Here is a 13,255-nt window from a genome sequence, read left to right as displayed (position 1 = left end):
GTGCTGGTATTCCAGTCATGAGCCACAGCGCCCGGACTTATCTATGGGTTTTTTTTAGACAAAATGCTATTGCATACTTAATAGGCTACAGTATTGTCTAAACATAGTTTTTGTATGCACTGGGAAACTACAAAATTTGTATGACTCGTTTTACTGCGATATTCCCCTTACTGCAGTGGTCTGCAACTGAAGCCACAATATCTTAGGTGTGCCTGTACAGGTGTGTAAAGGAGTTCAATGCTATTACCACCCAAGCGAATAAAACAAAATAGGTTCATGCTCACCACAACTTGTTATATGTGTAATGTTTCATTCTTTGGGGTTACTCATTCCTACAGTGACAAACAAAGCTAGAAAGAAAAAGGAGTAATTAGGCTCAATAAATCCAAAAAGTAGCATAAATGTTTCTAATCAGAGATTTTCGTGTCCCTGGGGGAGAAAAATGGCCTTGTGAGCTTCCACTTTGAGGACAGTGGGAAGGAATGTGAGCGCTCTAGCTAGGCTGCCATGTGTAGCTAAAACTCGGAACTAAGCCATCAGCAGCAGCTTTGTTATTTTCACCATTACTGTGACTATTATACGGAATGTATTGTTACTGGCCAGGGGTAGTGGCTCATGCCCGTAATCCCAAGATTTTGGGAGGCCAAGGTGGGTGGATCACTTGAGGTCAGGAGTTCGAGACTAGCCTGGCCAACATGGTGAAACCCTGCTCTACTAAAAATACAAAAATTAGCTGGGTGTGGAGGCTGAGGGATTATAGTCATCTAGTCCCATCACCAGGAACAACAGGTCACTATGCTTCTGAGGGAGCTCATTCTTTAACTTTTCTGACCTAATACACTTCGGCTCCTGGATCTCTATTCCAGGTGACTTCTAGCTGACTCACGCCCCCACCCACTTTGCTCCAATCCTCGGGGAATCAATTCAGGGCTAGAGAGTTTTAGTAAACCATGCACATAACTCAACTGAAAGGTACAACATAGCCAGGCGCGGTGGCTCATGCCTGTAATCTGTGCACTTTGGGAGGCTGAGGCAGAATGATCACTTGAACCCAGGAGTTTGAGACCAGCCTAGCCAACATAGTGAGACCTCATCTCTACAAAAAAAAAAATTGCAGCCATAAAAAAGGATGAGTTCATGTCCTCTGCAGGGACATGGAAGAAGCTGGAAACCATCATCCTCAGCAAACTACCATAGGAACAGAAAACCAAACACCACACGTTCTCACTCATAAGTGGGAGTTGAACAACGAGAACACATGGACATAGGGAGGGGAACATCACACAGCGGGGCCTGTCGGAGGGTGGGGGAAAGGGGAGGGAGAGCATTAGGAAAAATACCTAATGCATGCGGGGCTTAAAACCTAGATGACAGGTTGATGGGTGCAGCAAACCACCATGGCACATGTATACCTATGTAACAAACCTGCACGTTCTGCACATGTATCCCAGGACTTAAAGTAAAATAAAAATTTTAAAAAAAGTTATGTTTACCCTATACTGTCATCTACTAAGTGTGCGATAGCATTATCTAAAAAATGTACATACCTTAATTAAAAATAATTGCAAAAATAAAAAATAAAAAGGTCTCACTCCATTGCCCAGGCTGGAGTGCAGTAGTGCAAACTTCACTCACTGCAGCCTTAACCTCCTGGGCTCAAGTGATCCTCCTGCCTCAGCCTTCTGAGTAGCTGAGACTACAGGCATGCACCATGCCCAGTTAATTTTTCAAAATTTTTTGTAGAGATGGGTGTCTCACTATGTTGCCCAGACTGGTCTTGAACTCCTGGGAATGCACGTGTTCTCTCACATAATTGTTTCCATAACTCTCAAAGTGCTGGGATTACAGGCATGAACCATGGAGCCTGTCCTAAATTTGTCTTTTCTCTTGTTATAAATGTACCTACTAATAATTTTGATTTTGCTGCTAGGCTCACTAAACCTAAAATACTTACTATCTGGCCCATTATATAAAAAGTCTGTGGACCGCCGGCTTAGTGAATTGTAAAAATATTGCTGGGCGCGGTGACTCACACCTGTAATCCCAGCACTTTGGGAGGACGAGGCAGGCGGATCACGAGGTTAGGAGTTTGAGACCAGCCTGGCCAACATGATGAAACCCCGTCTCTACTAAAAATACAAAAATTAGCCAGCCATGGTGGTGTGAGCCTGTAATCCCAGCTACTCAGGAGGCTGAGGCAGAAGAATCGCTTGAACCCAGGAGGCGGAGCTTGCTGTGAGCCGTGATTGTGCCACTGCCTTCCAGCCTGGGCGACAAAGTGAGATTCCATCTCAAAAAAAAGTAATAGCCACCATTTCTTGAGGAACTTGTCTTGTATGTGACAGTCCTAGGCTATGTATTTTGCACGTGTTCTCTCACATAATTGTTTCCATAACCCCTTGAGGTAGGTACTGTTACTCCTCCCATTTTCCTGAAGGAATTGAGTTTGGGGAACCCAGTGCAGGCCCTAAAGCCCGCTACTGACTAACCTCTCTACTCATCTCTAAGGCAGTCATGGCTTTAAACCTAAAAGTATGCATGAATAGGCCAGGCATGGTGGGTCATGCCTGTAATCCCAACACTTTTGGAGGCCGAGGCAGTCGGATCACCTGAGGTCAGGAGTTTGAGACCAGCCTGGCCACCATGGTGAGACATCCTGTCTCTACTCAAAATACAAAAATTAGCCAGGCGTGCTAGCGCGCTCCTGTAACCCCAGCTACTCGGGAGGCTGAGGCAGGAGAATCCCTTGAACCTGGGAGGTGGAGGTTGCGGTGAGCCAAGATCGTGCCATTGTACTCCAGCCTGGGCGACAGAGCAAGACTCCGTCTCAAAAAAAAAAAAATAGTATGAATAAAACCCACAGATGACCCCACATCTTGATGCATTTCTTCTGTAACCATTTCACAAATGCCTATTACATGCTGGGCACTCTCTCCAGGACCTAGGACCAAAGAGACAGCTGTCTTTCACGAAGCTCATATTCCAGGTGGGTGAGACAGACAAGAAATGAGCAAACAAGGAAGTTTCAGGTAATAATCAGTGTTACCTAGAAAATAAAACAGCATGACGGGAGGGGGTGTTTTTTGCCGCCTATCCTGGCCTCAGACTAACTGGTAAGTCTCAGCAACGTGCAGGTTAAAACCTAATGACCTGGCGTGTAATTAATCCCAACGCTTTGGGGGCGGGGACGATGACTTGAGCCCAGGAATTCCAGACCAGCCTTGGAAACAGAGTGAGACCCTGTCTCTACAAAAATAAAATAAAATTATCCGGGCACGGGAGCGCACACCTGTGGTCCCAGCTACTCTGGTGGCTAAGGTGGGAGGATCGCTTGAGCCCAGGAGGCGGAGGCTGCCCACTGAACTCCAGCCTGAGCAACAGAGGGAGACTCCATTTCTAAAACAAAAAGAAAAAGAAGACAGAGAACAGGGCAAACTAAATGAATGCCCCCTTAAAATCAACCGCCACATAATAAAGAGCCTAGGAAACGTATTTTACTACTGAGGCAGGGAAGAAGGGAAGTGGGGAGGAAAATGGGAGAGCAGAGGGAGGAAGGAAAGGCAGAGAGAAAGGCAAGCAGGCAATGACCTTAAGAAAGAAGGCTAGAGGGAAAGGGAAGAGGATGTGAATGGAGGAGGTGGGCCGCTTGCTGGGGAAACCGCATCCTGGAATTCGTTCCTAATCCCAGTTCGGAGGGAGGCGGAAGGGGCTTTCTCGCCACCTCCAGGTTGTCCCGAGGGGCTCGCCCTGCTAGGCCCGAGACCTGGGCGCCCCTCTCGGCGAGGGCGGGGAAGGCTGGGGCCCAGGGGCTGGGACCGGGACGGGAAAGGCCCGGTCCAGTGCTACCAGTTCGCTCTGGGTCCGCAGAGAACTCTGCAAGCTCAGCTGCGCGGCGACTCCGTGCGCGCTGCGAGGCGGAGCTGGAAACCAGCGCTGAGACCTCTCCGACTACCCCAGCGGCTGCCCCGAAGGCCCGGCTCCACCTTTGCCGTTCCGGGAAAAGCGGACGTCAGCCACAGACCCCAGCCCAGCAGGAGGGGCGGCGCGCGGGGAGGGGCGGCACGCGGGGAGGGGCGCACAACACCAGGGAGGTTCGCGCGGGCGGCGCTGGACCCGAGCCCGCCTCTCCCGAGCTCCGCATGCCCGCCACGAACCCTAGGCCAGCCGGCGCGCGGAGCCGCAGCCCCGCCCTCTGTCTCCTTCTCGCCCCCTCCCCCGGTTTCCGCCCCAGCCGCACCGCCCCTTTACCGTCTGGGTCGCGCCCGGCGCCATTGCATCAGAGCCTGCGGCCGGCTGCGCACGTGGAGTCGGGCGTGCGGTCCATGCCGCTCGGCTTCCATCGGGGATGCCCATGCCCGCCTGCGCCGCGGGCCGCGTCGGATCCTGGATCCCCGGTTCTCCGCCAGCGCGCCCGGCCGCCGTCCCCAAGCCCGCATTTCCCGACACACCGCCCGGCGCCCCTAACGGGTTGGCACCAAACACTCGCAGCCCAGCGCCCCGATCCCCACGGCGGCCCCGGGCGCTCCGCCCCTGGGTCGGGGCCGCAGCCGCTGGAGACTGAGCCAGGGGCCAGACCCGACACTCACCTGACGATCGAGTCCCGCGCCGCGGGCGTTCGGCCGCCGGGGCTGCGGCTGCTCCGGGCCTGGCCATCCAGCAGCCGCCGCTGTCCGAGCAGGTCCTCCCGGCCACCGCTGCCGCCGCCGCTGCTGGCGCGACAGGGCACACGGAGGCGGAGCGGCGGGCCCGGGGGATGGGGCGGGCGGCGGAGCTGGAGCAGGACGAGCGGCAGGCGCGTGCCCATGGCGCGAGGCTGCGGGCCCTCAGGGGACACGGAGCTGCGGCTGCCGAGGGCGGCGAGGCGCGTGCCAGGCGAGCTGGCGGCGGCTGGAAGAACCTGGCGCTTCCTCTTCGTCCGCAGGGACCCCTAGGGGGCACTGCACCCGGCGGCCGTGACGTGCGGAGGGCGGGGGCCTGGGAGCCGCCGGACGGGATGTCACGGCTTGGGGCACTTTGGTTTGGTTGGCTGTACCAGACAGAGGGTGGGGTGCGGAATGGGGCTCAGACTCTGCCCTGAGACTTTGCCTCCCTCCCTTCAGCCTGAAAGGCCGAGGTGACCCTTGGTACTCAGTGCGGCAAGTTTAGACGGAAGGGCTTGGATTTACTGTACTGGAGGTAGCCTGAGGATAAGAGGCTTTGCAACCTTAGGTAGGGGCACTTAATCTCGGTGAGCTTGCGGGGCTTCGTTAGTGCTCTCTCTCGTCAGAGCACAGAGGTAACAATGCTCTTCTTAAAACCTTAAAAGGATTTTATAGTCCTGATTGGTTCTAGGGCCCCTCCAGGGGAACCACGTCCACAGATGCTCAAGTCCTTGGTGGAAAAAAAAAAAAAAAAGTATTTGCATATCACCTATATTCCCTAGGTCCTCACCTAACATTGTGGAGGGGTTCTTGGAAATTGAAACTTTAAGCCAAATGACTGTAAGGAAACCAGTTTGACCACAAGCTAATTGATATGAGTGAAGTTCCTACAACATATCTGTGGTCACAAAATCGCCCCTAAACTTCTAAATAAAGACCGAAAGCCTTCTAATATTAAACATTGAAATAAGTGTGAGCCATGCATACATTTAAGAAAGGTTTTTGGCTCACACCTATAATCCCAGCACTTTGGGAGGCTGAGGTGGGCGGATCACTTGAGGCCAGGAGTTCAAGACCAGCTTGGCCAACATGGTGAAACCCCATCGCAACTAAAAATACAGAAAATTGGCTGGGTGTGGTGGCGCGTGCCTGTATTCCCAGCTACTTGGGAGGCTGAGGCAGGAGAATCGCTTGAACCCAGGAGACAGAGGTTGCAGTGAGCCAAGATCATGCCACTGTACTCTAGCCTGGGCGACAGAGCACAGCTCTGTCTCAAAGAAAAAAAAAAAAAAAGTTTTTCTTTTTAAAAAGCACTCCCTATCCCCCTGCTTAGAGAAAAATAAAGATTAATAAAAGTGAGATGATTTTTACCGGCTTATTCCAACTCAGGGCACCAGGCAGGGTAGGACACCATGCCTCACAGGGTGCGCTCACACACACCCACACTCACACTCGGACCATGTAGATGCAATTTCACCTGAAGTGCACTGCACGGCTTTGGGATGTGACAGGAGACCGGAAGACAGAGAGAAAAATCCACACAGACATGGACAAAACGTGACAGTGGACCCAACCAGAAATCTATTTTTTTCCTCATCATTATAAGAAAACCACTGAGCAAAATGATGAAATGATGTTATTCCAGGACCTGCTGTACTTATAATACCTAATACAATGTAAATGCTATGTAAATAGATGTTACACTGTACTTTCTTATTTCTATGATTATTTTTAATTTTTCCAAATATGGTCAGTCCCAGGTTGATTGAGGATACAGAGGGCTGACCATAATTTCCAAGTAAAGTGGATATCAGATTGTAATTTTGTAATTCCCAAGTGAGGGTCAGATTGTTAACTTTATATTTTTACAGTCTTATAACTTTACATTCCTATAATTCCCAAATAAGGTGGGAATAAAACTAGTCCAAGTTACAGAGATTGGTTTTCCATTAGCCAAGCACCATACTAGGACAGCGCTGGAAGGACCCCTCATCCAATCCTAACAAATGTAGGGAATTGAGAGCTATTGTCTTGATGTTCAACTTCTGGAAACTGGGGTCCAGAGAGGCCCATCTGTTTACTGGCAGAGCTGGGAGATTGAGGCTAAAATGAGCTGTGAGTGTGTCACCGCATTCCAACCTGGGCAACAGAGTGAAACCCTGTCTCAAAAAAAAAAAAAGCTTCCTGAAGAAGGCAAAAGAGGTGGCACCTGGACGCAAGACCTTAGCAGTTGAGCTAAGGGAAGGTCAATGTTGGAGATGAGCTAAGGGAAAGCCAATGTTGGAAAAGTGGGAATGTTGGAAATGAAGGAACCACATGAGCAAAAGTCTGGAGCATGATGAATTCCAGGTACTGAGAGCTGTTCAGTTGAGTGGGGAGGGCGGTGCATCCGGAATTGGTTCCTTCCGGTGGGTTCTTGGTCTTGCTGATTTCAACAATGAAATCAGTGACCCTCACGGTGAGTGTTATAGCTCCGAAAGATAGTGTGTCCAGAGTTTATTCCTTCAGATGTTCAGGTGTGTCCAGACTTTCTTCCTTCGGGTGGGTTCGTGGTTTCCCTGACTTAAGGAGTGAAGCTGCAGACCTTTGCAGTGAGTGTTACAGTTCTTAAAGATGGTGCCTCTGGAGTCTGTTCCTTCAGATGTTCAGATGTGTTGGAATTTCCTCCTTCTGGTGGGCTCGTGGTCTCCCTGGCTTCAGGAATGAAGCCACAGACCCTCGCTGTGAGTGTTACAGCTCATAAAGGAGTGCGAACCCAAAGAGTGAGCAGCAGCAAGATTTATTGTGAAGAGCAAAAGAACAAAGCTTCCACGGTATGAAAGGCAACCCAAGTAGGTTGCTGCTGCTGGCCCAGGTGGCCAGCTTTTATTCCCTTATTTGGCCCCACCCATGTCCGCCAACGGTCCATTTTACAGAGCGCTGATTGGTCCATTTTTACAGAGTGCTGATTGGTGCGTTTATAATCCTTTAACTAGACAGAAAAGTTCTCCAAGTACCCATGCACCCAGAAGCCAAGCTGGCTTCACTTCTCACTGGCACTCACTGTGGGATTTTGTGGCACCTAAGCTGGGGCACTCCAGCAGCCCAGAGGGAACTCATCCCAATCAAGAGGAAAAGAAGGGAAGCGAGAAAGAGATGGAGACCTGCTATTGTGGCCAACGATCCCACAAAGAGGGAAAGGCAGTCCACACATGGGATTCAGCCTCCGATCAAGCCCAGCACTCGCTGGCCAGGGCCAAGTGCTGGGCTTGCTGAGCCCACACTCACCTGGAATCCAGGCTGGCCCACAAGGGCCACACGCAACCCCAGCTCCCGCCCGCACCTCTTTCTTCCCACTTCCCCGAGAGCAGAGGGAGCCGGCTCCGGCCTCGCCTAGCCCTGGAGAGGGACCCTTATAGTGCTGCAGTGGGCTGAAGGGCTCCTGGAGCGCGGCCAGAGCAGATGCCGAGGCGAAGAAGGCATGGAGAGCGAGCGAGGGCTGCTAGCACCTTGTCACCTTTCAATCCCCACTCTAAACAGGACACCCCAACTGCTGTTGGGAATTGGGTGATGACCGCTCTAGCTAATTCCTGCTGGATTGGGGTGAAGAAGGGGCCCTGCAGTTGTAGCGTTCTCCAGAGGAACTCTTTAGGCCAGTGGAAGGGCCAGCAGTTCGGTCCAGGGGTCCTCTGTAGAAGTTGTTAGTTGAGCTCATTTGGGGTTCCATTTGTAAGACCATCCGTAGCTTGATGGCCTCGATTCTAGAGGAAACAAATTTGACGAGGTTAAAAATACAGGGTCCCAGGTGTGTAACAGCAAGATGGCTGCCATGGGACCTAGAAAGGGGAGAAGCCATGCTGCCCAACTCCAGAGGTTGGTATAAGACTTTGAAAGGTGTTGTCTGATTTCAGAAGCTTTTTCCTGTATTGCTGGGCAGCATCTTGTACTATCCCTGACTGGTTAGTGTAAAAACAACACTCTTCCCCTAAGAAGGTGCAGAGTCCTCCTTTCTCAGCAGTGAGGATGCCTAGGCCTCAGCGGTTTTGGAGAGTCACTGCTGCCAAAAAGTCTATTTGGGATTGTAGAGTAAGGATAGATTTCGTTACTTCTTGCAAACTGTCTGAGAAATCCTTTGAGAGTGTGTGGTAGTAGGATAATGAAGTAGATAAACTGGCTCTTCTGGTTCCTGTAGCAGTAGCCATCCCTAACCCTATAAGTAGAGGTATTAGTTGTATGGCTCTGCGCTGACAGACTTGAGCTTTGAGGGGTACTGATAGGGTCTGATTTCCACAAGATTAGAAGTTAGGATAATATACATTTACACTGTTCACTTTTAGCGAACTTTACTTTTGTTGAAAACCTCGTAAGTTTGGGATTTCAATTATTCTTTGCTGTTAATAAGACCTTGTTCAGCCCATATTAACTTACAATTGGTATAGATGTCTCCTTCCTGATTCTGTAAGTACTTTAAGGTTTGGCTGAGTACAAACAACTGGCACATTTGAGTAGACCAATTACCAGGCAATTTTCCTAACTCTGCTTCTACAAGAGTTTCCTTATTTACTGAATAGCCATTGTGTCTTTTTTCCTTAATTGCCAGGGGAGGAACCATCTATCCTCCTGTCCTGAAGGGAGCTCCTCCTAGATCTGGTTGGACCTTTGTATGGGTAATTAATTAAGATTTAGATCCCCTGTTAGGAAACCTGCTGGGTTAAGGATTTTTGATTGGAAGGCTACGGGGTGTCAGTGGCCTCAGTGCTTTCAGGTTACGCCCTTGTTTACACTGACAAGGTGATATTGTTGTGTTATAGGGTTACAGAGAAGACCTTCAATTATCAATTATAGGTTTTAAATGTACCCTGGCTCTTAAAGGAATAGGGCACACTGTTTTTTCTTTACTACTTCCATCTCCCTTTCTTTCTCTTTGACTTCTTTGTCTCTTTCTGACTCCCTCTTTGTCTCTGTCTCTTCCTCTCTCTGTCTCTCTCTCTGACTTTCTCTTTCTCTTTCCTTTCTGCCGGTCTGTGCCTGCCTCTGCTAGCCACTTAGGCTGCTGTTCTCCCCTCTCCTTCCCCTTTTTGATGGCTTCAGCAGTGTAAGACTGCCACCTCCTTGGGTTTTTGCACCGCGTGCAATAACTCCATGATTTCCTTGTGGCATTTAATGGGTGTTCCCCCAGAGGTTAGGAACTCCCTTTCTTTCCATATTGCAGCATGGGCATGTAGGATTAGATAAGTATACTTCTATCTGTATACATATTTATTCTTTTTCCCTTTCCCAGTTCTAAGGCTTGGGTACGTGTCACTAGTTCTTCTAACTGGGTGCTGGTCCCTAGGGGAAGAGGCTTACTTTCAAGTACAGTTACATCACTAACTATGGCGTAACCTGCCCTTTGTATCCCATTCTCCACAAATGAAATTCCATCGGTATATAGGTTAGGGTCAGGATTAGCTAAGGGGACTTCTAAGAGATCATCTCAGGCAGCATAAGTCTGGACTATAATTTGTTGACAGTCATGCCCGATTGGTTCCCCATCCTCTGGAAGAAAAGTGGCAGGGTTGAGGGTTGCACACGTTCATATTTGAAGCACTGGTCCCTCAGGAGTAGTGCCTGGTGTCTAAGCAGGCGGTTGTCTGATAGCCATAAACTTCCTTTGGCACCTAGTAAGCCATTACATCATGAGTAGTCAAGGAAAGGTACTGTGCCTGGATGTGCATGTAGGCTAGATTTATGTTTCCCTTTACACAAACATCTCAGTGTAGCAAAGAGTAACGTAGCAGTATTGCTGCCAGCGTATCTCGCCTCCAGCCACAGGGCGGTTTTCTCCTATCTCATGGTCAGCTTTACACTGAGACATTTCATTCCCAGGGATGAGCAGGAGACGGAAATCTTCCCCTTATCTGAACTGCAAAGAGGCCTCCCTCTTTCACTACTCCTCCTCAGCACAGACCCTTCACGAGTGTCAGGCTGGGGGATGTAACGTCTTTCCTTTCCCACGAGGCCATATCTCAGGCTGTCTGTGTCAGGGGAAACCTTGGAAAATACCCAGGCTTTCTTGGGCAGAGGTCCCTGCGGCTTTCTGTAGTGCATTGTGTCCCTGGTTAATGGAGAATGGAGAATGGTGATGACTTTTACCCGGCATACTGCCTGCAAACATATTGTTAACCAGGCACATCCTGCACGGCCCTAAATCCATTAAACCTTGATTCAATACAGCACATGTTTCTGTGAGCACAGGGTTGGGGCTAAAGTTACAGATTAACAGCATCTCAAAGCAGAACGATTTTTCTTAGTACAGATCAAAATGGAGTTTCTTATGTCTTCCTTTTCTACATAGACACAGTAACAATTTGATCTCTTTCTTTTCCCCACATTTCCCCCTTTTCTTTTTGATAAAACTGCAATCGTCATCATGGCCCATTCTTGATGGTCGCTGTCTCTTCGGAGATGCTGGGTACACCTGCAGACTAACAGCAGACAGAACAGGCACACCAGGATTAATACGAGATTTACAATAGTGGAACTTCTGATAGTTTTAACCCAAGTGACCGGGTTAAGATTTGTGAGGCCATCAGCAGCTTCTGCGATTGCCTCAGTTCCTGGCACCAAATTTAAATGGGCTTTTGATGCCTCAAAAAATTTGTTCTTTTAATTTTGAAATGTCTAAAGTAAGATTATCTTATCTTCCTTGTAGATGGCATCTAACCATGTCCCAGGGATGCTCAGACTCGTTATAGGCTTGGGGTGTAGTAAAAAAATCTGACGTATTCCAGTCACACTGTAACTGAAAACGATGTTCCAAGATCATGAGCCTATCTCCCATCCAAATGACATTTTGTCTAAGATCATTAATCTGATCTGCCAACTTTTTGATCAATACCAGGTTGTGAATTCCACAATCTTGTAGAATATTTTGCCAATTGTTAACAAAGTGTACTGTTTGAACAGAAGAGTGCAATGCAACTCCTGCCACAGTGGCCATAGCTGTGACTGCAATTAATCCCATAATCACTGCAATCAAAGTAAAAATGAATCTTTTGGATCTATTTAGAGTGCCTTTTAATACTTCAGTCAAAATATGGATGGATGGCGAAGTTGCCCATGGTTGGTCCGCGGACACAGGGATCCACGTGCCCTCTCTTGCTCTAGAATACAGTGCTGCCAATTAAAAGTTGAATCAATGCAAGTAAACAATCTACAATTTTCACAGGTTATAGTTTGGGAATCTGAGTTAATAACTATTTTACCTACAACTAGCATATAAGGGTGCTTTACACAACTTTGCAAAGGAATTATCAGACTGGAATTTAGGTCGATAGCATATGATGGCTTATGGTCTCTTGTTTTTATAGCTTGATTTCCAGACCAAATTCTAGGGTGGTGTGAGGCCACAGTAAGCTTCCAAAGTTCCGGGTTCTCAGGACCAGTAACAGGACTAACTTTGTTCGAGGTGATGAGATTCACTTTTCACTCCATTCCCAAGGGTAGAGAGACTCTAACGTTTTGTACTTATTTTTATCTAAACCTTCTGTTAAGTCACTGTTCACAGTTGGACTCACATGTGCACTGGGACACGATTGAGTTTGTCCTATGCAAATGCGGTAGAATTGACCTCGAGGTGCGCAATCTATAATGGTTCCGAATTCATCGTTTTGTAATATCGCTGCACTATCAGCCACCCATTCTTCTCCAACTAAAACTCCTGGGCCTTTTGATCCTTTGGGAATTTCTTTGGGGCAAGGCTTCCCCTTAGGCCTAGACTTTAATGATCTTTGATAAGAAGGGTCCTGCAAATAATTCACCTGTGGCCTGAGTGACATTCCACTTACCATGTGATAAGTAAATCCACTGGTGGCACTGATACTAGGTACTTCTACCAACAAATTCTGGGTTGCAGGCATTAAGCAGCCTGGTGCTCTCCCTAGGCAAATAGGAGGATAACGATACCCAGTGGAAATATTCATCATCATTCCTTCTTCCTTGGGTTGGGCAGGGCCACGATCATCCGTGGGGCCAGATACCCGTGCACTATTATTAACATATACTTTAATAGGATTATCTACCCATGTAACTGCCCGAATTAAGGGCGGGAAAGGCACATAGGCCCTGTAAGTATAATTAGCTGCAGCTGCTCCTGCAGACATGGGGAGACTTACCACCGTTGATACAATCATCAAAGCTGCAAGCAGCATATTCTCTGGAGTTCATGTCACCTTTGTGAATGCACTTAATGCCACTGAACTGTATATTTAAAAATGGTTAAGATGGCAAATTTTATGTGCATTTTACCACCATCTTAAAAATCAAGAAGGAGGTGGAGAAACATCTCAAATTGGTGATCTAAGTTTGCTAGAGTCAATTTCTATCGTTTACAACAAAGCCCTCTGTTGTTTTGTACAGTGGTTAAAGTGAATGCAGGTGAAGGTCACTGGCCATGAGCAAGTCAAGAAAATAAGAGGCTGGATGTTGGGTAGGTCATCCATCGAAATATCCATCAAATACGGATTTTCTAGATATTCGCAGGATGGTAGTAGTATATAGGGGTGGAGAGTATAGGATAAGAAAACTGACTCTGAGCTGTGGGCTCACCTTCACTGAATGAGATCAATTGGTAAGAAGGTCATTGGATGATAGTA

At 48.4% G+C, this 13,255-nt stretch overlaps 2 protein-coding genes across 11 annotated transcripts in view; both read right to left on the bottom strand.

Moving 5' to 3' along the window:
• LOC105489167 (methylenetetrahydrofolate dehydrogenase (NADP+ dependent) 1 like) overlaps positions 1-4,917 on the bottom strand; it is a 233,145-nt gene extending 228,228 nt beyond the window's left edge. For 4 of the 10 annotated variants that reach the window (XM_071096617.1, XM_071096620.1, XM_071096618.1 and 1 more), the window contains exon 1: positions 4,587-4,911. In XM_071096617.1, the coding sequence (XP_070952718.1) occupies positions 4,587-4,804 (218 nt within the window). In that variant the 5' untranslated portion in view covers positions 4,805-4,911. Of the gene's footprint in view, positions 1-284; positions 616-3,289; positions 3,308-3,721; positions 3,740-3,846; positions 3,992-4,586 lie in introns of those variants that run through there. The other 6 variants (XR_011623460.1, XM_024795113.2, XM_071096622.1 and 3 more) reach the window with 6 other exon arrangements.
• Positions 4,918-11,448: 6,531 nt separating this feature from the next.
• LOC139363141 (endogenous retrovirus group K member 25 Env polyprotein-like) lies at positions 11,449-12,765 on the bottom strand. Its single transcript, XM_071096072.1, has one exon. It carries the CDS (start codon positions 12,761-12,763, stop codon positions 12,080-12,082), a length of 684 nt encoding a protein of 227 aa, XP_070952173.1. The 5' UTR covers positions 12,764-12,765; the 3' UTR covers positions 11,449-12,079.
• Between the last annotated feature and the right edge of the window lie 490 nt (positions 12,766-13,255).

This window comes from Macaca nemestrina, chromosome 5 (assembly GCF_043159975.1).
Source record: "Macaca nemestrina isolate mMacNem1 chromosome 5, mMacNem.hap1, whole genome shotgun sequence".
Lineage (NCBI taxonomy): Eukaryota > Metazoa > Chordata > Mammalia > Primates > Cercopithecidae > Macaca > Macaca nemestrina.
Note: the sequence above shows the minus strand (reverse complement) of the source record. Positions and strands in the feature narration are given on the sequence as shown.

Bases quoted from the DNA above. Each gene is read 5' to 3' on its own strand.
- LOC139363141 (XM_071096072.1), bottom strand. From the start codon at position 12,763: ATGTCTGCAGGAGCAGCTGCAGCTAATTATACTTACAGGGCCTATGTG.